Below are 23,898 nucleotides of genomic sequence, written 5' to 3'. Positions count from 1 at the left end.
TCAGCTGTTCCTCTCCCCTGCATGTAATCTCCAGCAGGGTGGTCTGCAGCCTAGGACTCCAGAGCCAAGTAGATGTGGCCAGTCCCCTTGCTGGCTGTCTGTCGACCTCACTCTGTGATCCTGTCTTTACCAAACTTGTGCTGGAGCTTATTTCCTTTGTTCCCTGATCCCTGTTTTGTAAAGTCCTGTCCTTAGCAGGTAAATGGCAGCAGGACACATTTGATTGCTGACTGTTTTTTCCTACCAAACATTACGTATGTAACTATTAAAGTTACCTTAATGAGTCTCCTGAAATCATCTTATGTGCCACACTTCACGAAACACTGGTCAACAGGGCTTACTTCATGCACAGTCCCACATCTTGTAGGTAGAGGATTGTTCCATTTCATCCTGTTCTTATTTACATTTAGACAGGTTGTGCTCCCTCTTGTGTGTGTTTGAGGTTGTGTCATCTTTTTGCTCAGTGGCTTGCTGGTCATGATGTGATTACATTTTCTCATTAGGTATGGAAGGTAAAGGTGACCTGAGCAGTGAAGAGGCACCTGATATGATCAAACCCACAAGGAAAGCCTTCATCAAAACCCAGGGATTCGGAAGAACAACTGTTGCTAAGCGAGAGAGTGTGGGAGATGTGGAGGCAGGCTCACAGGGGCAGCAGCCCCCTCGGCAGCACAGCCTGGCCTTGGGACGCAGTGGGACATGGCCACAGTGCACCGAGCCAGTGGAGGAATCCCTTACAATAGTTCAGCGCCGAGGAAGGAAGAATGCTCATGTCTCCTTTGAAGATTCCAGTGAGCCAATGTCTTGTCCAGTCCCAGATGTTGAAACTGCCTTGGAAGGGAGGATAGGAAGTACCTCTGAGATGAAAAGTGGCCCCCATTCTGGTTCCTTGAGTGTACAGGAGCGACCTGCCTCTTCTGGAAAGGCCACAGGAAGCAAGGAGAAGGAGGACACATCCGACAATGACAGTGATGGCCTGACTTTGAAGGAGCTTCAGAATCGCCTTTGGAGAAAGCAAGAGCAAGAGCCACCTGACAGACCCCTGAAAGGCATCCAGAATCACCTGAGAAAGAAGCGTCGGGAGGAGAATCCCACAGACACTGTGCATGTCGAGGCAGGAACTACTGTCGAGAATGCTCTGCCCAGCAAGCAAGAGCCAGAGACTGTCCAGAGGGTTGTGTCCCAGGCAGTGACCGATGACCAAGAGAGTCAGCGGGAGAGGGCAGCAGCTTAGCAATTTAAAGATGAAGAGAGCAGGGACTCGGGCAAGCCTAAGCCTGAATGTGAGCTGCACGACCCCAACACCCTGGACCGCATGTGTCTCCAGCCTTGTAACAACAGGTGGGTCATGGGAGGACAGGGATGGGCTGCCCCAGCTTTATAAGAAATCTGGGTGATGAAAATAGTGTTTATGTTTGTTTTGATTTTAAATGTTACAAAGCTGGGCTCCATGAATAATTTGTTCATTCAAAAAAGACGAACACATCATTATCAGGGAATGAAAGGCCTGCCTAGAGCCGCCCCTCCCCTGTGGTAGCCACCGGACTTGTGGCTGTTTACAGTCAAAGTGATGAGCATGAGAGGAGGTGAGATGCTCCCTGCCCCCACCCAGCCATGTGCAGCCAGTGGCTGCCGAGTACCCCACACGTGGTCTCAGTAATCTGTCAGAGAGTGCTCCCCTAGACTGTTCCTTGGGAGACAGCAGAGGGCCAGGTGCAGACTGGTTGAACCCCAGTGTGGACATGGGGGCAGCTCAGAGTCTTTGCTAGACTTTGGTGTTAAGGAATCTCTGTTGGCTTGTTGGTGGGACAAAGGCATCACTGCTGTTTTGAGGAGACATATACTGAAGTAGTTAGTGTACAATGCCTTGAAAGCCTATAGCTCACTCCAGCCAAAAAAGGATAAACAAATTTAGTTGAATATTAGTAAAATCAAAAGAGGGCCATATGTGTTCTTTGTTCTGTTCTCTGTACTTTTATGTATATTTGCATTTTCTAAGCAATAGAATGTTAAAACCTATTGGACTTCTTAATTTGTCAAAAAGTGAGTGTTTGTCCCTCACGTCCCATTCCTAATATCACTGTTTTGTGATTTCAGGTTTATGAGTTGCTGTGACCGATGTGAAAAACGGTTTCGTGGTGATTGTGGGGGCGCTTCTCAGGCTCGAGGAAGGCTTTTGGAAAGGAACAGGGAAGGTTATATCTGCCCAAACTGCACTGTTCTGCAAGTGCAGGATGAGACTAATGCAGAAACCACAGATCATCGGGAAACTAAATTTAGACCTGGAGATGCTGATGACACAGAGTTTACAAGTACAGGAACAGTGGAGCAAAAATCTAGTGAAGACCGAAAGATAAAGAGGAGAGTTGAGAAAGCTGCAAATCCAAGTGGCAAGAAAAAACTCAAGCTTTGCCAGCCTGTGAGTATTTTGCCTACTGAGGTAAACATTAAGGGGATGAACTTATGGGTTCCAGACTTGCTATTGGCAGAACTATCAAGGCTAGGAAAGTTTCTGTCTTGAAATAAGCTAATTTCTACCAGGACAGGTGCTGCATCTGGGTGGGGCCTCCTGAGCTCTGCCCCCATCTCCTGCCCACACCATCTGGACAAGCATCTGTACCTACCTCATCTGCTGTTGTGGACTTAATTCTTAACAATTCACTTTTATTTCCATGTACTTGATGTTACTTATGTATTTTATGTGTATCAGCAGAATTGTTTTTGAATTGCTGAAATGCGTGTGCCCTCCTGTCCACCCACACACACCATCTCGAGCTGCCTTGTGGTTCTTTTGTCATCTTGGTGTGGGAAGCCCTGAGCGGTCTTGGTGCCTGCAACAGTCTGACCCTCACTATTCTTGGCTCAGTGTGTCATTTCTCTGCCTTGTGGCTATTTCCTTGACTCTCCTTGCCACCTGGTTTTTATGTCCCTCTGGGGCTGTGATTCTTCATCATTTTTTCCACATATGTCAGCTTCTGCTGTTGAGGAGAGATGTCACATGCTCATAATCTCCATTCCAGTGCCCATGAGGGGGCGTGACTCAGCATGTTTCACTTTGAGCCTTCCTGAGTCCCTGGCCCACCCCTACCCCGGCAGCTTGTCCTCTAACTGGGGCCAACCAAACAGGAGGCTTTGAGGTTGCTGTGTCTCAAAGCATCTCTGCCTTATGAACACTCTTGCACTGTTAGCTGCAAGGTGGAAGTGCAAGGACTGAGCCATTTAAATAAATGTGCCATGAAAGTATTAAGAGTGACTAAATGGAAATATGACATTACTGTTAATATCACAGTCATTAAGAAAAATTAATAGGAAAATTTCTCCATTTCATCTTTATCATCACTGTGTTTTACGTAAGCTTACATAAAATTTTGTTCAAAGTAAAACAGATTCTGTGGAAGAAATATAACTGTTAATTATTTAATTTGAGAAATAAGTTTTCACTTAAGTACATTTGAGGGATGCCTTCATGTGTATTTTAGTCTTGACCATCAACACAGAAGCAACCAAGTGTACATCTTGTGATGTATTAGGTTTTTGTTACTATATACCACACTACCACAAACTTAGCTTAGAACATCACACATTTATGGTTTCAGTTTCTGTTGTTCTCAAGCCTGGGCATGACTTCACTGGGCCCTCTGATTGGGATCTTAACAGGACTGCAGTCAGGCTGTGACTTTTGTCTCATCAGAGGCTCAGCAGGGGAAAGATCCCCTTCCAGAATCCCTCATGCTGTTCAGTATATAAGTATGTCCCATGCAATTTTTGTGGCATACTTATATAATAATTTTGTTTGTTTATTTGAAATCCACATTTAGTTGTGTGTCCCGTATTTTATCTAGCAGCTGTACTCAGATCCTAAACTTGGTTGGCCTTCCCAAAGCAGGGTAGCTTATTTCACAATCAGCAATGGAGTCTCCTCTCTTTAGGAAAGGCCCGTTTCTCTCTTAAGTGTCCTTTCTGGTCATCTCATTTGGGACCTTGCTTACCTTTGCAAATTACTGCACATTTGCCCTATAGCAGAACCTGATTGTGGGTATGAAATCTCACCGTGTCCATGGACCTTGTTCACGCTCAAGATGGAGGGAATCATACAGAGCATATGTACCAGCGGCAGGTGTCCTAAGGGTCACCTTAGAGTTCTGCCCACTACAGATGGTTTGAAGGACAGTTAAAATTTGAATACCTTGCCTCGGGGAAATACACTCATGTAGTTTGAATAAGTAAAGATAGGATTTTATTCATATTAAAAATATTATCGACATCTCTTAATTAAAAACAGTGAGTTTGGTACTACACATAGTGATTTTACACAGCATTTTAACTGCTGAAATTGTCAAGCAAACTGTCTGAAGCTCCCTGTTTTGCTCTGCAGGTGGTAGAGGCTCCAGGCACCTCCAGGTGTACCAGACCTGGGCGCTCCAATGTGGTGCAGCCCAACCTGGCCTACTGCAGCAAGGACCGCATTCTTAAACATGCTGCAGCTACTATGAAATGCTTAAGTTCAGGCAAAGAACAGAAGCCAAAACCTAAGGAGAAGATCAAGATGAAGCCAGAGAAGCTCCGTCTTGCACAGTATAGTGTTCAGGTAAGCTGACTAACACCAGCCATTTGAACAATTGGAGCAAAATTTGTGTAACAGTGTTTCCCCCTGAGACTTGTTTTTTTATTTATTTTTATAATGTAAGGGAAACCAGGTACAGATGTACTGCAGATAGTATCACCTTTACCTTTGTCTTCCACTTTTTCCACCTATTTTTTTTTTCATAACCCATTAGCTGAAATTCAGTCACATAAATGCAGTAAAGCAAACGCAGCTAACTCACTGCTGCATGGAGAACATAAGACTTCAGGACACTGGCAGCAGTCTTGAATAAAAGAGTTGGTAGTCACCTGATGGAGTTTGTATAGAAAGTAGACACACAGGGCAGTTGGGAGGGAGGTGAGCTCTGGACAAGTCTGTGTTCTTCATTTGAGACCTCACTCACAAGATTGTTTGTTTATTATTTTTATTCATTTATTTTTAATAGACTTTACTTTTTAGAGCAGTTTTAGGTTCACAGCAATATTGAGCAGGAAGTACAGAGATTTCCCATGTGTATCCCTGACCCACACATGTGTAGCCTGTCCCATTATCAACATTGCCCAACAAAGTGGTACATTTGTTACAATTAATGAAAAGGATTTATACATCATCATCATCCAAAGACCAAAGTTTACATTAGAGTTCACACTTTTTTGTGTATTCTGTGGGTTTGGACAGATGTTTAATGATGTATGTCTACCATGATACTGTCACAGAATTTCATTGCCCTGAAATCCTCTCTGCCTATTCATCCATTCCTCCTCTATAACCTCTGATCTTTTTACTGTCTCCATAGCTTACCTGTTTTTATTTATTTACTTCTTATGTTTTATTTTTTGCTAAAAGAGAAATTTATTTAATATAAATGCATATATTAGTAAAAAAGAAAGATCTCAAATCAACAATAACCTTTCCACCTCAGGAAACTAGAAAATGAAGAGCAATCTAAGCCCAGACCTAGCAAAGAATGTAAATAATAATAATTAGAGCATAGAAAAAGAAACAAAATAGAAAAAAATAGGGAAAATCAATGAAAGTAAATGTTGGTACTTTGATGAGATCCACAAAATTGGCAAACCTTTGTCTAGGTAGACTAAGAAAAAAGAAAACTCAAAAAACTAAAATCAGAAATGAAAGAGGGGTCATTACAATGAAATTTACAGAAATCAAAAGGGTTATAGGAGAATACTATGCATAATTGTTGGTCAACAAATTAGATCATCTAGATGAAATGAATAAATTTCTTGAAACACATCACCTACCAAGACTGAATTTTCTAAGAAGCAGTATGAACAGAACTATGGCTAGTTAGATGGGTGATTACCATTTTTTGAATTGCTGGTGTAGGACTCCCTTGAGGATTTCTTACAGGGCTGGTGACATGGTGGTAAACTCCCACATTTTTTGTCTGGAAAATACACTGTTTCTCTCTCATTTCTGACGGATAGCCTTGCTGGATATGTTATGCTTGGCTGGCAGTTTATTTCTTTTAGTATTTTCAGTATGTCATCCCATTTCCTTCTGTCCTGCAGAGTTACTGTTGAAAAGTCTACTGGTAGTCTGATAAGGGCTCCCTTATAGGTGACTTGATGTTTTCCTCTTGCTTCTTTTAAAATATTCTCTGTCTTTGAGCTTTGCCAGTTTGACTATTGTGTGTCTTGGGGAGGATTATTGGGGTGAGTGTGTTTGGGGATCTTTGAGCTTCCTGGGTCTGGAGGTCCATGTCTCTCCCTGTTCCTGGGAAGTTTTCCATTATTATTTCATTGGATAGGTTTTCCATGCCATTTCATTTCTCCTCCTCTTCTGGAACACCCATGATTTGAATTTTTGTGTGCCTAAGGTTGCCTTGTAGCTCTCTTAGATTTTCTTCCTTTTTTAAAGGTTTTTTTTTCTTTTCTTTCTTTCTTTCTTTTTTTTTTTTTTTCCTACCTGGGTAATTTTTAAAAAGCCCATCTTCAAGATAAGAAATTTTTTCTTCTGCTTGTTCTATCCTGCTGCTTAAGGCTATTCATTGTGTTATTTTGTTGAGTGAATCTTTCAGTTCCATGAGTTCTGATCATTCTTTTATAAGATATTAATCTCTTTGTAAATTTCCTCCCTTATATCATAGATTTTTTTTCTCATTTCTTTATGTTGTCTGAGTCTTCTCTTGTCTCAGTGAATTCCTTTAAGATTGTTGCTCATAATACCCCTTATGTCCTTGCAAGGGTTTCTTGCTATATACAGTCTGGTATTTCTGAGTTACTGTATTCTTTTGGTGGTGTCATATTTTCTTGGATTTTCATATTTCTAGTATCTCTATATTTATGTCTGGTCATCTGTTAGAGAATAGTTGCTGCTGCTTCTGTTACTCTAGAGTGGGCTTTGCAGAGAAGGATGTACTCTTCTTTTTCCACACTCCACTGGTGGCTTTCCTTGTGTCAATGCAATCAGGTATCTGGTAGGCTGTCTGCATGACACCTGTGCTACTGTGGTGGTCTTAGCTGCTTTTGCAGCAGCCATGGCTGTGGTAGTGGCTGTGGTGGCCCACCCATGTGGAAGGGGTGTTTTAGTGTGCTCCGTGTCTGCTTCCAGGCAGGAGATGCTGCCCTCAGGTCCTGCCTTGGACTCCAGGTATGCTCTGCTTCTTGCCTGCTTCCAGGTGGATGAGGCTGCCCTTGGCTCCTGCCAAGGTTGTCCTGCTTTGGTACTCTGTGGAATTTGGGGAGAATTCAGGGATGGCTGGAAATCACAGGTTCTTGTCTCAGGCCTGTCCTGGGGCTCAGGTTGATGTTACATTTATGACAAGCAAAGTGTAACTAACACTGTTTGGAGAGTTTTCTTGATTAATTCCAAATGCTTATTTTACTTTTAGGTGACTTAATTTCTAAAGTTGGTAGTTTTGAATCATAGAACTGACAAAGAAGTGGTTGCTGCTGCACCCAGGAGGGAGAATGGCTGCACCCAAGCATGCCCTGGGCCTTGCAGAGGATAAAGAAACATCATTTGTGCACTTCATGCATCCTGTATCACTGCTCTCATACCTCAGCAAGGTTACAGGGGTTTCTGTGTCAGCGATCTTCTTGTCACTCAAAAAGTTGGAATCCTGAATAAGAGGTGGGAGTGCTAAAGGTTGGCTCGATGTGTAAAGGTAGCCAGACTGCTGTGGTGTGCAGACTCAGGGTAGATGACCCAAAGAAGGTATAGGATTATGACCTTTCTTTCTCAGTGAAATGAAGTGGAGGTGTACTTTCTGGCCTTCTTAATAATTGGGGTTTTACTTATTATCCAGGGAGGCATTAAAAGCTCTTCTCTGCACGAGAGACCAGCTCTAGAAAAAAAAGGAGGCACAGTGAAGAAGGCGGTGGTAGCTTTTTCTAGGAGCAAATCCCTCGGGAAGGAGACAACTTGTGAAAGCAGCATGTCGTCCTGGGCTAGCAACCAGAATTACAGTGCAGTAAAGCTGGAAAAGATTTCCACTGTCTCATCATCACTGTTGTGTAAACGTATGTATCACCTGGGGGCTGGCCTCTTGGACCCCTCCCACTCTTTCCAGATAGCTGTTTCCTGAGCCTGTCCAGGACTGGGGGTTGCAGTTGTGTTTTAATGCTGATCATAAACACTGGCTGCACCATCAGTGCTGGAAGGGAATGCCCATGTGCAAGATGCCTCCTGACACTGAGGATCTATCTCTAATCTCTTGGGACTTCCAGTCCGTGTTTTCCAAAAAGGTGTACAAACCTCATTAGTAAATGTTTCACCTTGATGATTAAGTTTTTAAAGCTGTTTTCCTTGTCAGGCTCTGATAAGCATTTGTATTGTCTTCAGCAAAATCTGAATAGACTGCCCAGAATTTAAAATTCCTCATTGTCCAAACATCAGTTAGTCTTCTTACAGCCCGTATAAAACTTAAGTTTTCCCACATGATCCAATCTCAGCACATAAAATCAGCACATTTTTTTAATATGTTTTGGGAACCTCTGCAAATTAGTGTTGCATCTGGTATTCAACTTAGGTATGCTTTTCAGGAGTTAAGTTTATCTCTGACTGGACAGGTGGAAGTTTTTTCATGTCCTACTCATATACTACAAACCCACGTAAGATGCATTTGAATTGTGAAGGGCATTTACTGCTGCTCTGTAGATCCCACAGTGAGTGAGGGGTGTGCTTGCCCATGTGGAACCGCAGGGTGTCCTCACTAAAGAGAAAGTGTTGAGAATTCTAAGTGTGACTGGTTTCCTGGCTCATCTTTTAAGCTATTATTAAAGATCAGACTATTAAAGGTCATACCCTGGCATACATTTCAAATTAATGTAATGAGCATATTCCAAATAGATCCATTAAACCCGATGAGATCACGCAGCTTGTTGATTTGATCATGCATCTTGTTTCTCATACTAATGTTGCACAGTTAAATTTTAGAAATTTAAATTCAATCCATCATACATTTTATTCTATCATAAAACTATGGTCAAATCAGTTCTCATTTATGGTGTTGATAGTGCATTTTGTGCCTTAAAAAATAAACACCAAAAAGGTTAAATAGCCCTAGATTTCAGGATTATAAATGTGTTCTGTGTTTTCCTTTTTATTGTCCTTTGAACACATCACTTGGCAGGGGAGTACTTGTGTAGGTAGGTGCTATATCTATTGTGGTCTATATATGTATATAAAAAAGTACTTCCTTTTGGTTATGTAAGCAGCCCAAGACGTAAGAAATGGAATCCCAATTGAGTTATCCTGTTACTGTATTATAATGAATCTCCATACACCTTAGCTTGTTTGAGCTGAGAATTTCAAGCCAGCAAATAGCATGTTTCATATGTTCATCCAATCATAGCACCTGTGCAAAATAGCACTTTTAGAGCCAATGAACAGATGTTAAAATAAGTATCCCATATCTGTGAAAGGGGGGTGGGAGCAGTCACTTTGTAATATTCTGCTAAAATGCTTTAATTAAATTGATTATATGCACTTAACAGAAAAGGAAAGAAAAACTGGAGGGTATAAATAAACACAGAAGAGATAATTTGGATGATCAATTTCAGTTCAGTTAGTTTTTCTCTGTGTTGACCAGAATTGGAGAGCTGACCCCAAGACTCCAAGTATGGGGGTTGAGGAGACTATGCACATTGGAGAGAGGAAAAGATGGGGAAGTAATCTCCTACTTCACTCACCTTTTGAGGGGGGACAGGGATGGATGGAAGTCCAGATCAGAGAGAGTAATTTCTGTACTCATAGGTTTTCTCCTTTGACCTTGCCCACTTCTTCCATCAGCTTTTCACTGACACTGATATCGCTAATTAACCTTCCCAGCACATCTCTACATCTCAAAATTGAAATTGATTGATATCTCAAATTTATAAGGGACATACATTTTAGCTACTTGCTTCTGATCATTTTCTGTTTCCCCAGAAATGTCATTTTTCCAAATGGTGATTGGGAGGAGAGTATGGTCATGGGTAAAATAATTCAAGTTCAATGTGCCTCTGCCTCTCTCTCCCACCAAACATCTCTGACTTTTTGGTAGCAGGGCACATCCTCTGAGTCCTGACAGGTATAGTGGGAGGGGGCAGCATGTACACAGCCCATCATAACTGCACCCCATGAAGACCCTTGTCTCCCTGACTGGCTGCAGAAATGCTTTCAGGGGGCGGGGGTCTTGAGGCTGATATCGGGTCCATTTCCAGTCTGTGTGACTGTATACATTGTGAGAAGTCCTGTGGTGTAGAGCTGAGCATTGCTGCTGCTTGTGGAGGTGGCCTTGACAACATCTTCTGCTCCCACATGGCTGGTGCTGCCCTCAGTGTGTGGTCACAGGTATAGCTGCTCAGTGAACTGGGCCTTGCTGTGCAGGAAACTCTCTGCTGCTGCTTAAGGAGGTGCCCTGCCTGTTAAAGTATCCTTCACATTCTCAAGGTGATGCGATTAACATGCAATTTTTGTAAATTTTGGGGGGGCGGATTTCTGTATAATTTCCTTAGTTTACAGACACAGTTTGCTTTTCAGTTCTCCCCAAGAAAATGATGTTTCTCTTGTGTTTTTATATCTGTTTGCTTCCATATTGCCTCTCTTTGTTTCCACTGTTTACCCCCCATTACTCAAGGCTTGAAGTGGGCTGAAAATTCTTTTCTAACGTATTTCTGCTTTATTGCAATTTTGAAATGGAAGTGCCTGGTCTTTATATTTACAGGCACAATTCCCAGTATATTGGACTCCCTAAAGTCTTGTTAAGTAACTTAAAACATTTGGGATGTGAACAGGTTATAAGTAGAAAACAGATTTCAGCAGTTTAATTCTAGCTGTGGGAGTTGAAAAGGAAAACTTTAATAGCCTGCAGACGTAAACCCAGATAATTGCTTGTGTGAGTTCCCCATCTGAAAGCCTTGTCCTCCCGCTCATGTGTGTGTGCCACACAGGTGGCCAGGCACAGTGTGAAATGGATCCAGGAGAACATGTGTCCTCAAGGATAAATTCTGGCATTGGCTCCAGAAGCACATTGCATTGAAATCATGAGCAAATTTCCTTTAATAAAACAAACATATGGTAGAATACCAGAACCCAAGATCGTTTTGTAGAAATTTAAAGCTGGTGGTGGAGGGTGTGTCTGTGTTTTACAAGTTGCATAAGCCATTTTCTCTTGTCTCTCCCAGAGTTGTCAGTGACAAATAAATGAGGCTGGGAGTAACCAGACATTGTTCATGTAAACCAGCATTCTCCTCCCAATTTGAAGAAATACCAAAATTTGTTCTGATAAAGGATTTAGCTTGACAGCTGGTTTTTAATGTAATCCACATAGCTGGAATTTTCTTGAAGAACAATAATGACATTCTTTTTGTATTTAAGGTGTTACTTTTAAAAATATTGTTATTAGCATATTCATTATTACAAATTGTGTTTTTTCTCATGCCCTTTACCTGACCCATCATGCCCCAAACTCCCTCCCTCCCTCCGTCCCCCCATCTCTAGTAACTAACCATTGTTTCTTCTGTCCTTCTGAAAGTTCAAGGAATTGTAGTCTTTTCTGTTTCTTTGTTACTTTGCTTCTTTGTTTCTTTCTTTCTTAGCACCTAGTTGTAAGTGAGAGCAAGTGGTATTTATCTTTCCTTGTCTAGCTTATTTCACACAACATAATTTTCTCCAGACTCATCCAGGTTGTTACAAATGGCAGAATTTCATTCATTTTTTATAGCTGATACATGTGATACATGTGTACATGTATCACATTTTCCTTATCCAGTCATCTGTTGATGGGCACGGAGGTTGGTTCTATATTTTGGCTATTGTAAATAGAGCTGCAGTGAACGTGGGAGTGCAGGTAACCCTTTGAAGTGATTTCCATTTCTTTGGATATATATACAGTAGTGGGATTGCTGGATTATATGGTAGTGCTGTCTGTATTTGAGGAAGCTTCTTTGCTGTTTTCCATAGTGGCTGTGCTAATTTACAGTCCCACCAACATTGTAGCAGAATTCTCCTTTCCCCATATCCTCAGTAGCATTTGTTATTAATGATCTTTTTAATAATGGTCAGTCTAACTGGAGTGAGATGATAGCTCAGTGTGGTTTTGATTTGAATTTCTCTGATGTCTAGTGATGCTGAGCATTTTTTCATGTACTGTTGCCATTTGTATGTCTTTGAAAAATGTCTATTCATCTCCTTTGCCCAGTTTTTATTGGATTACTTGATTTCTTACTGTATAGCTGTTTGAGTTCTTTTTGTATATTCTGGATATTAAGCCCTTGGCAGATGTAGAGTTTGCAAATATTTTCTCCCATTTTTTAGGTTGTCTTTCTGCTCTGTTGATTATTTCCTTTGCTGTGCAGAAGCTTCTTGGTTTGATATTAGCTCATTTGTTTATTTTTTATATTGTTGTTTGTGACTTTTGGGATGTTATTCAGAAAGCCTTTGCCCCCTCCTCCTTCCTGGAGTGTTTCCCCAATGTTTTCCTTTAGTAATTTAATGCTTTGGGGTCTTATATTCAGGTCTTTAATCCATTTTGAGTTGATTTAAGCATATGGTGAGATACTGGTCAGTTTCATTTTTCTGCATTTGGATGTCCAATTTTCCAAGCACCATTTATTTACTGAAGAGGCTGTCTTTTCCTCAATGTATGTTCTGGCTGACTTTGTCAAAGATCAGTTGGCTGTAAGTATGCAAGTTGATTCCTGGGTTTTCTATCCTGTTAGATTGATCTGAGTGTCTGTTTCTATGTCATTACCATGCTGTTTTGAGCTTTGTAGTATAATTTGAAATTGGGTAATGTTATGCCTCCAGCTTTTTTTCGTTTAAAGCTCAAAATTGCTTTGGCTATTCAGGGTCTTTTTTTATACCTTATGAATGTTAGCATTGCTTTTTCTATTTCTGTGAAGAAAGTTGTTGATATTTTGATAGAGATTGCATTGAATTTGTAGATTGCTTTGGGTAGAATGGACATTTTCACGATGTTAATTCTTCCCATACAAGAGCCTGGTATGTCTTTCCACTTTTTTTGTGTCCTCTTTAATTTCTTTCAGTAGTGTTTTTGGTTCTCATTGTAGAGATCTTTCACCTCCTTTGTTAAATTTATTCCTATGTATTTTATTTTTTTTGGTGGTGACTATTGTAAATGGGCTTGCTTTCTTGATTTCTTTTTCTGCTAGTTCATTTTTGGAGTATAAAAATGCTCCTGATTTGTGGGTGTTGATTTTGTACCCTGCAACATTATCAAAATTGTTAGTCAGCTGTAAAAGTTTTTTTGTAGTGTTTAAGGTTTCTATATATAAAATCTTGTCATCTGCAAACAGGGACAGTTTGACTTCGTCCTTTCCAATCTGGATGCCCTTTATTTCTTTCTCTTGCTTGATTACTCTGGTTACACCTTTCAATACTATGTTAAATAAGTGTGGTGGGAGTGGGCAAACCTAATGGTTTGTCTATTTTATTTATCTTCTCAAAACATAACTTTTTGTTTCATTGATCCTTTGTATCATTTTTCGGGGCTCCGTTTCATTTAATTCTGCCCCGATGCTAATTATTTCTTTCTCTCTAGTTCTTTTATGTTTGGATTGTTGTTGTTTTTCTGGTCCTTTGAGGTGTAGATTTAGGTCATTTATGGGAAGTTTTTCCGTTCTTTTGATGTAAGCATGTATTGCAATATACTGCCTTCTCAGCATTGCTTTTGCAGTATCCCACAGATTTTGGTATGATGCATCTTTTCTCAGTTTCAAGAACGTTTTTGATTTCCTTTTTAATTTCTTCTTGGACCCATAGTTCATTCAGGCATCTGTCGTTTAGTTTTCGTGCACTGGAGTATTTTCCAGAAATTTGCTTGTAATTGATTTCCAGGAAGGATGTCAGTTTTTAAAAATTTGCCGAAACCTGTTTTGTGACCTAACATGTGATCTATCCTGGAGAATGTTCCATGTGCTGATGAGAAAAAATGTGTATTCTCTAGTCATTGGGTGAAATGTTCTGTAGATGTCTGCCAGGTCCAATTGTTCTAAGGTTAAGTTTAAGTCCTGTGTTTCTTTGTTGATTTGTGGCATGGAGGATCTTTCCAATGCTGAGAGAGGGGTGTTCAGTTCACCCAATATTATTGTGTTAGGGTCTATCTTTTTTTAGGTCTAAGAGTGTTTGCTTTACATCTGGGTGCTCCAGTGCTGGGTGCATACATACTTATGATTGTTATGTCTTCTAACTGGAAAGGTTCCTTTATCATTATTTGATTACTTTCTTTGTCTCTTTTTATGGATTTTGGTTTGAAGTCTATTTTATCTGGTAGAAGAACAGCCACTTCTGCTCAGATTTTGTTTCCATTTGCATGGTATATCTTTTTTCATCCCATCACTTTTAGTCTGTGTTTCTTTATAGGCGACGTGGGTCTCTTGAAGACAACATATAGTTGGTTCTAGCTTTTGTATAATCATTCAATCTGTGTCTTCTTAATGGAGAGTTTAGTCTATTTGCATTTATGGTTATTGGTAAATATTGCTTTTTGCCTGTCATTATATTGCTTTTTATTTAGATGTTTTATATATCATTTGTTCCTTTCTTCCCCTTTTTTTTTTTCACCTTCAATGTTAATTAGATTTTTAAGGTGACATGATTTAACTTCTTTCTCTTTCTTATTAGTGTTTTGGTTTTTTTTTTTTATTTTTTTTTATTTTTTTATTTTTTTTTATTTTTATTTTTTTTTAAATTTTATTTTGTCGATATACATTGTAGCTGATTAATGCTCCCCATCACCAAAACCTCCCTCCCTTCTCCCTCCCCCCCTCCCCCCCAACCATGTCCTTTCTGTTTGTTTGTTGTATCAACTTCAAATAATTGTGGTTGTTATATCTTCTTCCCCCCCCCCGTTTGTGTGTGTATGTGTGTATGTGTGTGTGAATTTATATATTAATTTTTAGCTCCCTCCAATAAGTGAGAACATGTGGTATTTCTCTTTCTGTGCCTGACTTGTTTCACTTAATATAATTCTCTCGAGGTCCATCCATGTTGTTGCAAATGGCAGTATTTCATTCGTTTTTATAGCTGAGTAGTATTCCATTGTGTAGATGTACCACATTTTCCGTATCCACTCATCTGATGATGGGCATTTGGGCTGGTTCCAACTCTTGGCTATTGTAAAGAGTGCTGCGATGAACATTGGGGAACAGGTATACCTTCGACTTGATGATTTCCATTCCTCTGGGTATATTCCGAACAGTGGGATGGCTGGGTCGTATGGTAGATCTATTTGCAATTGTTTAAGGAACCTCCATACCATTTTCCATAGAGGCTGCACCATTTTGCAGTCCCACCAACAATGTATGAGAGTTCCTTTTTCTCCGCAGCCTCGCCAGCATTTATCGTTCATAGTCTTTTGGATTTTAGCCATCCTAACTGGGGTTAGATGGTATCTCAATGTGGTTTTGATTTGCATTTCCCGGATGCTGAGTGATGTTGAGCATTTTTTCATATGTCTGTTGGCCATTTGGATATCTTCCTTAGAGAAATGCCTACTTAGCTCTTTTGCCCATTTTTTAATTGGGTTGCTTGTTTTCTTCTTGTAAAGTTGTTTGAGTTCCTTATATATTCTGGATATTAATCCTTTGTCAGATGTATATTTTGCAAATATTTTCTCCCACTCTGTTGGTTGTCTTTTAACTCTGTTAATTGTTTCTTTTGCTGTGCAGAAGCTTTTTAGTTTGATATAATCCCATTTGTTTATTTTTCCTTTGGTTGCCCGTGCTTTTGGGGTTGTATTCATGAAGTCTGTGCCCAGTCCTATTTCCTGAAGTGTTTCCCCTATGTTTTCTTTAAGAAGTTTTATTGTCTCAGGGTGTATATTTAAATCCTTAATCCATTTTGAGTTGATTTTAGTATACGGTGAGAGGTATGGATCTAGTTTCATTCTCCTGCATATCGATATCCAGTTATCCCAGCACCACTTGCTGAAGAGGCAGTCCCTTCCCCAGTGAATAGGCTTGGTGCCTTTGTCAAAGATCAGAAGGCAGTAAGTGTATGGGTTGATTTCTGGATTCTCTATTCTATTCCATTGGTCAGAGTGTCTGTTTTTATGCCAGTACCATACTGTTTTGGTTATTATAGCTTTGTAGTATAGCTTAAAGTCAGGTAGTGTTATGCCTCCAGCTTTATTTTTTTTGCTGAGCATTGCTTTGGCTATGCGTGGTCTTTTATTGTTCCATATAAATGTCTGAATAGTTTTTTCCATTTCTGAGAAAAATGTCTTTGGAATTTTGATGGGGATTGCATTGAATTTGTATATCACTTTGGGTAGTATGGACATTTTCACTATGTTGATTCTTCCAATCCAAGAGCATGGAATATCTTTCCATCTTCTTGTATCCTCTCTAATTTCTCTCAGCAGTGGTTTGTAGTTCTCATTATAGAGATTTTTCACCTCCTTGGTTAACTCAATTCCTAAGTATTTTATTTTTTTGGTGGCTATTGTAAATGGGCAGGCTTTCTTGATTTCTCCTTCTGCATGTTCACTATTGGAGAAAAGAAATGCTACTGATTTTTGTGTGTTGATTTTGTATCCTGCTACTGTGCTGAAATCATTTATCAATTCCAACAGTTTGTTTGTAGAGGTTTTAGGCTGTTCGATATATAGGATCATGTCATCTGCAAACAGGGACAGTTTGACTTCATCTTTTCCAATCTGGATGCCCTTTATTTCCTTCTCTTCTCTGATTGCTCTGGCTAGTACTTCCAACACTATGTTGAATAGGAGTGGTGAGAGTGGGCATCCTTGTCTAGTGCCTGTTCTTAAAGGAAAAGCTTTCAGCTTTTGCCCATTCAGGATAATATTGGCAGTGGGTTTGTCATATATGGCTTTAATTATGTTGAGATACTTTCCCTCTATACCTAACTTATAGAGGGTCTTTGTCATGAATGAGTGCTGAACTTTATCAAATGCTTTTTCAGCACCTATAGAGATGATCATATGGTCCTTGTGTTTGAGTTTATTAATATGGTGTATCACATTTATTGATTTGCGTATGTTGAACCAACCTTGCATCCCTGGGATGAATCCCACTTGATCGTGATGAATAATTTTTCGTATGTGTTGCTGTATTCTGTTTGCTAGTATTTTAGTGAGGATTTTTGCATCTATATTCATCAAGGATATCAGCCTGTAGTTTTCTTTTTTGGTTATATCTTTACCTGGTTTTGGTATCAGGATGATGTTTGCTTCATAGAATGAGTTTGGGAGATTTGCGTCCGTTTCAATCTTTTGGAATAGTTTGTAAAGAATCGGTGTCAATTCCTCTTTGAATGTTTGGTAAAATTCTGCTGTGAATCCATCTGGTCCTGGGCTTTTCTTTGTTGGGAGCCTTCTGATAACAGCTTCAATCTCCTTTATTGTTACTGGTCTGTTCAAATTTTCTACGTCTTCACGGTTCAGTTTTGGGAGCTTGTGTGTGTCCAGAAATTTATCCATTTCCTTCAGATTTTCAAATTTGTTGGCGTATAGTTGTTTATAGTAGTCTCGAATGATTCCTTGTATTTCAGATGAATCAGTTGTAATATCGCCTTTTTCATTTCTAATTTTTGTTATTTGAGTCTTCTCTCTTCTTTTTTTTGTTAGCCATGCTAATGGTTTGTCAATTTTATTTATCTTTTCAAAAAACCAACTTTTTGATTCGTTGATCTTTTGAATTGTTTTTTGGTTTTCAATTTCATTCAGTTCTGCTCTGATCTTAATGATTTCTTTCCGTCTGCTAACTTTAGGATTGGATTGTTCTTGTTTTTCTAGTTCTTTAAGGTGAAGTGTTAGGTTGTTCACTTGCCATCTTTCCATTCTTCTGAAGTGAGCATTTAATGCAATAAAATTTCCCCTCAATACTGCTTTTGCAGTATCCCACAGGTTTTGGTATGATGTATCATTGTTTTCATTAGTTTAAATAAACTTTTTGATTTCCTGCTTGATTTCTTCTTGGACCCATATGTCATTAAGTAGAATGCTGTTTAATTTCCATGTGTTTGTATAGTTTCCAGAGTTTTGTTTGTTATTAATTTCTAGTTTTAATCCATTGTGGTCTGAGAAGATACATGGGATAATTCCAATTTTTTTGAATTTATTGAGACTTGATTTGTGACCTAATATGTGAACTATCCTGGAGAATGATCCATGTGCTGATGAGAAGAATGAATATTCTGAGGTTGTTGGGTGGAATGTTCTGTAGATATCTGCCAATTCCAATTGGTCTAGAGTCTTGTTTAGATCTTGTGTTTCTCTACTGATTCTTTGCCTAGATGATCTGTCTAATATTGACAGTGGAGTGTTCAGGTCCCCTGCTATTATGGTATTAGTGTCTATTTCCTTCTTTAGGTCTAATAGAGTTTGTTTTATAAATCTGGCTGCTCCAACATTGGGTGCGTACATATTTATGATTGTTATGTCTTCTTGATGGATCAGTCCTTTTATCATTAAGTAGTGTCCCTCATTGTCTCTTTTTATGGTTTTTAGTTTAAAGTCTATTTTGTCAGATATAAGAATAGCCACTCCAGCTCGTTTTTCTTTTCTGTTTGCATGGTAAATCTTTTTCCATCCTTTCACTCTTAGTCTGTGTGAATCTTTATGGGTGAGGTGGGTCTCTTGTAGGCAGCATATAGTTGGGTCCTGCTTTTTGATCCAGTCAGCCAGTCTGTGTCTTTTAATTGGGGAATTTAAGCCTTTAACATTAAGAGTTGTTATTGAAAGGTGTTGATTTATTCCTAGCATTTTATTGGTTGTTTGGTTGTCTTAGGTGTCTTTTGTTCCTTGCTTTCTGATTTACTGTTTGGTTTCTTTGTTTGTTGGTTCCTTAGGTTGTAGATAGTGTTTTTGTTAGCTTGTTTTCTCTTCATGAATGCCATTTTTATTGTACTAGCGGGTTTAGATTTTTCTTAGGTTTTTATGGCAGTGGTAGTTATTTTTCAGGAACCAAACCCAGTACTCCCTTGAGGATTTCTTGTAAGGGTGGTCTTGTGGTAGTGAACTCCCGCAGTTTTTGTTTGTCTGAGAAATATACTATTTGCCCCTCATTTCGGAAGGATAGCCTTGCAGGGTAGAGTATTCTTGGCTGGCAATCTTTGTCTTTTAGTATTTTGAAAATATCATCCCATTCCTCTCTAGCTTTTAGGGTTTGTGATGAAAAGTCTGATGTTAACCTGATTGGGGCTCCCTTATAGGTGATTTGACGCTTCTCTCTTACAGCTTTTAAGATTCTCTCTTTATCTCTGAGTTTTGCCAATTTGACTATGACATGTCTTGGAGAAGGCCTTTTTGGGTTGAACACGTTTGGAGATCGTTGAGCTTCCTGGATCTGAAGATCTGTGATTTTTCCTATACCTGGGAAGTTTTCTGCCACTATTTCGTTGAATATGTTTTCAATGGAATCTCCATTTTCCTCCCCTTCTGGAATACCCATGACTCGGATATTTGAGCACTTGAGGTTGTCTGATATCTCTCTCAGATTTTCTTCCATGTTCTTGATTCTTTTTTCTTTCTTTTTGTCTGCTTGTGTTATTTCAAACAGCCCATCTTCAAGTTCAGAGGTTCTCTCTTCAACTTCGACAAGCCTGCTGGTTAAACTCTCCGTTGTGTTTTTTATTTCGCTGAATAACTTCTTCAGTTCAGCAAGTTCTGCTACATTTTTTTTCAGGACATTGATTTCCTTGTATATTTCCTCTTTCAGATCCTGTATACTTTTCCTCATTTCATCATGATGTCTAGCTGAGTTTTCTTGTATCTCATTCAGTTTCCTTAGAATTATCACTCAAAATTCCTTGTCAGTTATTTCAAGGGCTTCTTGTTCTATAGGATCTAGAGTATGAGATTTATTAACTTTTGGTGGTGTACTTTCTTGATTTTTTGTATTTCTGGTGTCTTTTTTTTGGTGTTTATTCATTGTGGCAGGGGGTTTCACAGTCCACCAGTTTAAGACTAATGACTAACTAGGATGTTGCTGTGGTTGCCAATTTGGTATGGCTCCCACCGTGACTGCTCAGTTGGCCTCTAGTGTCTTGTGTGTGTGGTTGCCTCGGGTCTTGGGCTTCTCCGGGGATCCACCTTTCTGGTCAGCTTGTACTCTGCTGGGCTGGTGGATCACGTACCACAGGGTGTGTGATCTCTGTTGAGCTTTCACTTTCTGTACAGGACTTCTCCCCGTTCCGTGTGCTCTGGCCCAGGCTGTTAGATCGTGCAGTGGCGACCCCACCGGGTGTGTGGTTTCTGTCGAGTCTCCGCCTCCCTGGTCGCACGTCTCCCCCCTCTGTGCACACTGTGCTGGGCTGGGGCGTGTCTTCTGCACCCCTCGTCTATCAGCTGGGCCTTCAAGACCCTGCTCAGCACCGCCTCGCCCAGGAAGTCTACCAGGTTTCTGCTAGGCACAGACGACCGGTCTCTCTGGGTGCCTTTGTAGCACTGTGTAGATCTTTCTCGGGTCTTGTTCACCTTTGTATCCCCCCGGTATAAACCGAGTCTAGTGCCCGCCTGCAGCCTGCTCTCCGGCAGGTTCAAGCGGACCTGGGAACTCTCCTACCACACTATTCCCAACCAGAAATTCGTTAGGCTTTTTTCCAAACTGGTGGTGGCAGAGATGGTATCTGCCTCCCAGTAAGAGGAAGTTTACCGGGGCAGAGTCCAGGGTGTGGTGGAGTGACAGTCGGCCCGCCCGTACTTCCTAGCCCTCCCAAAACTGGTTGGGACACCCCCAGCCCTGCCAGAGAACCACGGCGGGAGTGGGAGAGGAGGTCGGCCCGCAGGGTCCGGAAAGCCCCGCGCCAGGCCAAGCAAATGGGCTCAGTGATGGCCGAGCAGGGCGGAGCTGCCCGCACCTGGGAAAATGGAGGCAGCACCGTGGCAGTGAGTGGCCTGGTGGTGCAGGCGGGAGCCGCGTGGGCATCCACCCCCCGAACAGAGCTGTGCCAGGGATCACTCACAGTGCTGTGCCAGGTCGGGCGCTCGCTCTGACTCTGGTTTGTTGCCTTCCGTGTTCTCGGCGCTGCCGCCTCGGGCTGTTCAGTCGCGGCGCCGCTCGGGCGCTCCCAGGAATCTTCTTTAATGCCAGCCTGAAACCTCGAATCCTGAATAGGGCAGCTGGCCGCCTTCAGTGCGGCCCCAGCCTCCGGGATCCTGGCTGCATCCACAGCAGCCCTGGCGCCGTGTTCCCTGTTTCAAGACTCACTTTTGCAGCTAAGAATCAGTTCTTTTCCTGCTCCACACTTCAAAGCTGTTGCCTGTAAATGAGGCAGCCTCTCCTGCCGGGGGCAAAGTGGCGTTGAGCCCCCACGACCGGCCAGCAGCAGCAGTCCTCCCTTAAGAGATGGCCAGAGGAAGGTCCACAAGTTTCCCGGCTGCCTGAGGCCCAGTGGCCACCTTTTCCACCTCAGCTACTCCGCGCCAGCCGCCGCAGCCGCCGCCATCTTGAAAACTCTAGTGTTTTGGTTTTAATGGTGAGTTTGGCTCTTTCTTGTAAATCCATGAGAGTGATTATCATTTTTCAGTTTCTGGATGCAAGACTCCTTTGAGAATTTCTTGCAGGGTTGGTCATGTGGTAGTGAACTCCTATAATTTTTGTCTGTCTGGGAAATACACTATTTCTCCCTCATTTCTGAAGGATAAACTTGTTGAGTATAGAATTGTTGCCTAGAAGTTTTGTCCTTTTAGTATTTTTTAATATATCATCTCATTTTCTTCTGGCATGTAAAATTTCAGTTGAGAAGTCTGCTGTTAGTTTGATGGGGACTCCCTTATAGGTGACTTGACACTTTTCTCCTGTTGCTTTTAGAATTCTGTTTGTTTATAAATTTTGCCAGTTTGACTGTAATGTGGCTTAGAGAGGATCTTTTTGGATTGCATCTTTTTGGAGATCTTCAGGCTTCCTAGATCTGAAAGTCTGCATCTCTATGCCTGGGAAGCTTTCTGTCATTACTTTCTTAGACAGGTTTACAATGACTTTTACTTTGTCCTCCCCTTCTGGAATACCCATGATTTGGATGTTTGTGCACTTGAGGTTTTCTATTAGCTCTCTTAAATTTTCTTCATTTCAATTTTTTTTTTCCTTTTTTTGTCTGCCTGGGTTATTTCAAAAAGACCATCTTCTGGGTCTGAAATTCCTTCTTCTGCTTGCTCTTGCCTGCAGCTCAAGCTTCCTGTTCTGTTTTTTATTTCACTGAATGAATCCTTCCTTTCTAGTTTTGTTACATTCTTTTCAAAATTATTAATCTCTTTTTAAATTTCCTCCTTCATTACCTGCATAATTTTTCTCGCTTCATTGTGTTCTCTAGTTGATTCTCCTCTTATCTCTCTCAGTTTTATTAAGATCAGTGCTTGCAATTCCTTTTCAGACATCTCAAGGTTTTCCTGCTTGATGCAGTCTGGAACTTAAGAATTACCATATTCCTTTGGTGGTGTCATATCTTCTTATTTATTTGTAGTTCTGTTATTTTCATTGGTGTTTGGTCATCTGATAGGACATTTGTTTCTTCTGTTACTCTGGAGTGGGCTATGAGGGAAGAGACTTCCTCCTCTGTTTGTAGGCTGTGGTGGTGACTCTTCTTGTATCAATGCATTTGAGTGCATGCTTGGCTCCCTTGGCTCCTTCTGGGTCAATGTGCATGCCCCACTGGGGCTCTGGTGGGCAGCGGTGGGCCTACGGCTACATAAGAGTTTGGCTTGCAGTATCCTGCACTCACTTGGGTGCTGGCTCTGTTGGTGTGTGTAGGCCCCTCCAGGGCTCATGCATGTGTGGGTGGGCCTTCAGCTTCCTTAAAGAAGTGTCTTACATTTCATAAATTTAAAAAAATAGCCTATTCAGAAAATTAGGTCAGGGAAAGGTTTCACATCTCTGTAAACTTGAACCTGCAAGGTGAGATCTTGTCAGCACTGTCCTGTGGCATCCTTCAGTCTGTCCTTTACTTGTTCCCTTCTTTCTTATTCTTCAGCCACTTTGGAGAAGTGGGATGAGAAGAGTAGAATTTTCAGCAGGAGTGGTCTCAATAAATTCACCTGCTCCTCAATAACCTTCATAGAGCCTTTTAGAGCTATGGATCTACTCTAATACACCTTAAAGATTAATAATCTTGGAAAGTCCCTTTGAAGGCATTATCAGTGTCATAGATTGCAAAGGTCACCTCTGAAGACACTTGGTACAATTCCTCCAGTATGGTATACAATCTTCAGATACATCTGTATAAAGTCATAAACTATTTAATAGTTGTTTGTTATATATCAACACTAATATAGTTATAGCCAGCTTGTGGGAATTAGAGAAGCAAATTTAGGAAATCAGTAGGAATTTTTGCTACTTTTTCTACTTAAATGAAAGTTGAGTCAACTTTTACTTGATGCAAACCTGGAAGTGTTCAGTGAGAAGAACTCAAGGTTGCATGTCCTGCACCATGATTTGCATGGTGTCATCAGCTCTGGGTTTTATGTGCATGTGACTCTTTGGGACAGGGGGAGTGCAAATGGACTATTTTAACATGCTTCTGTCTTGCTGGGTTTAAGTAGTAAACATTTAGGCACAAAAAATGATCTTGGTTTAAGTTTAACCTTCTCAATGTGAACAATGCTTGTTTCTGGCTTGGAAAATCTGGAAAAGCAGCATCTCTGCTCCCAAGTGAGCTTGGCAGCCAGGCACACCACTGCACAGCTGAGAGGTGACCCATGATGCAGCTGAGAGCAATCCCCATCTCCCCTCATGACATGAAATTTACTTGAAAATGTTTAAGCAGGGGAGCAAAAGCAAAACATTTTCTTTTGCTACTGGCACCTTGATTTTTCATACCAGGAAAAATCTTGACAGTGAAGAAACAGTTGAGATCGGAAACTACAATGTGCATGTGCCTTACTGAGG

At 40.8% G+C, this 23,898-nt stretch overlaps 1 protein-coding gene across 1 annotated transcript in view; it reads left to right on the top strand.

The window, feature by feature from the left end:
* The first annotated feature begins 505 nt into the window (after window positions 1-505).
* LOC134377293 (death-inducer obliterator 1-like) overlaps window positions 506-23,898 on the top strand; it is a 37,518-nt gene continuing 14,125 nt past the window's right edge. The window contains 4 exon segments of the mRNA XM_063095937.1: window positions 506-1,341; window positions 2,098-2,419; window positions 4,376-4,588; window positions 7,857-8,070. Coding sequence (XP_062952007.1) covers window positions 506-1,341; window positions 2,098-2,419; window positions 4,376-4,588; window positions 7,857-8,070 — 1,585 coding nt within the window.

The sequence above is a fragment of the Cynocephalus volans genome, chromosome 4 (genome assembly GCF_027409185.1).
Source record: "Cynocephalus volans isolate mCynVol1 chromosome 4, mCynVol1.pri, whole genome shotgun sequence".
In the NCBI taxonomy this organism is placed as follows: domain Eukaryota; kingdom Metazoa; phylum Chordata; class Mammalia; order Dermoptera; family Cynocephalidae; genus Cynocephalus; species Cynocephalus volans.
Note: the sequence above shows the minus strand (reverse complement) of the source record. Positions and strands in the feature narration are given on the sequence as shown.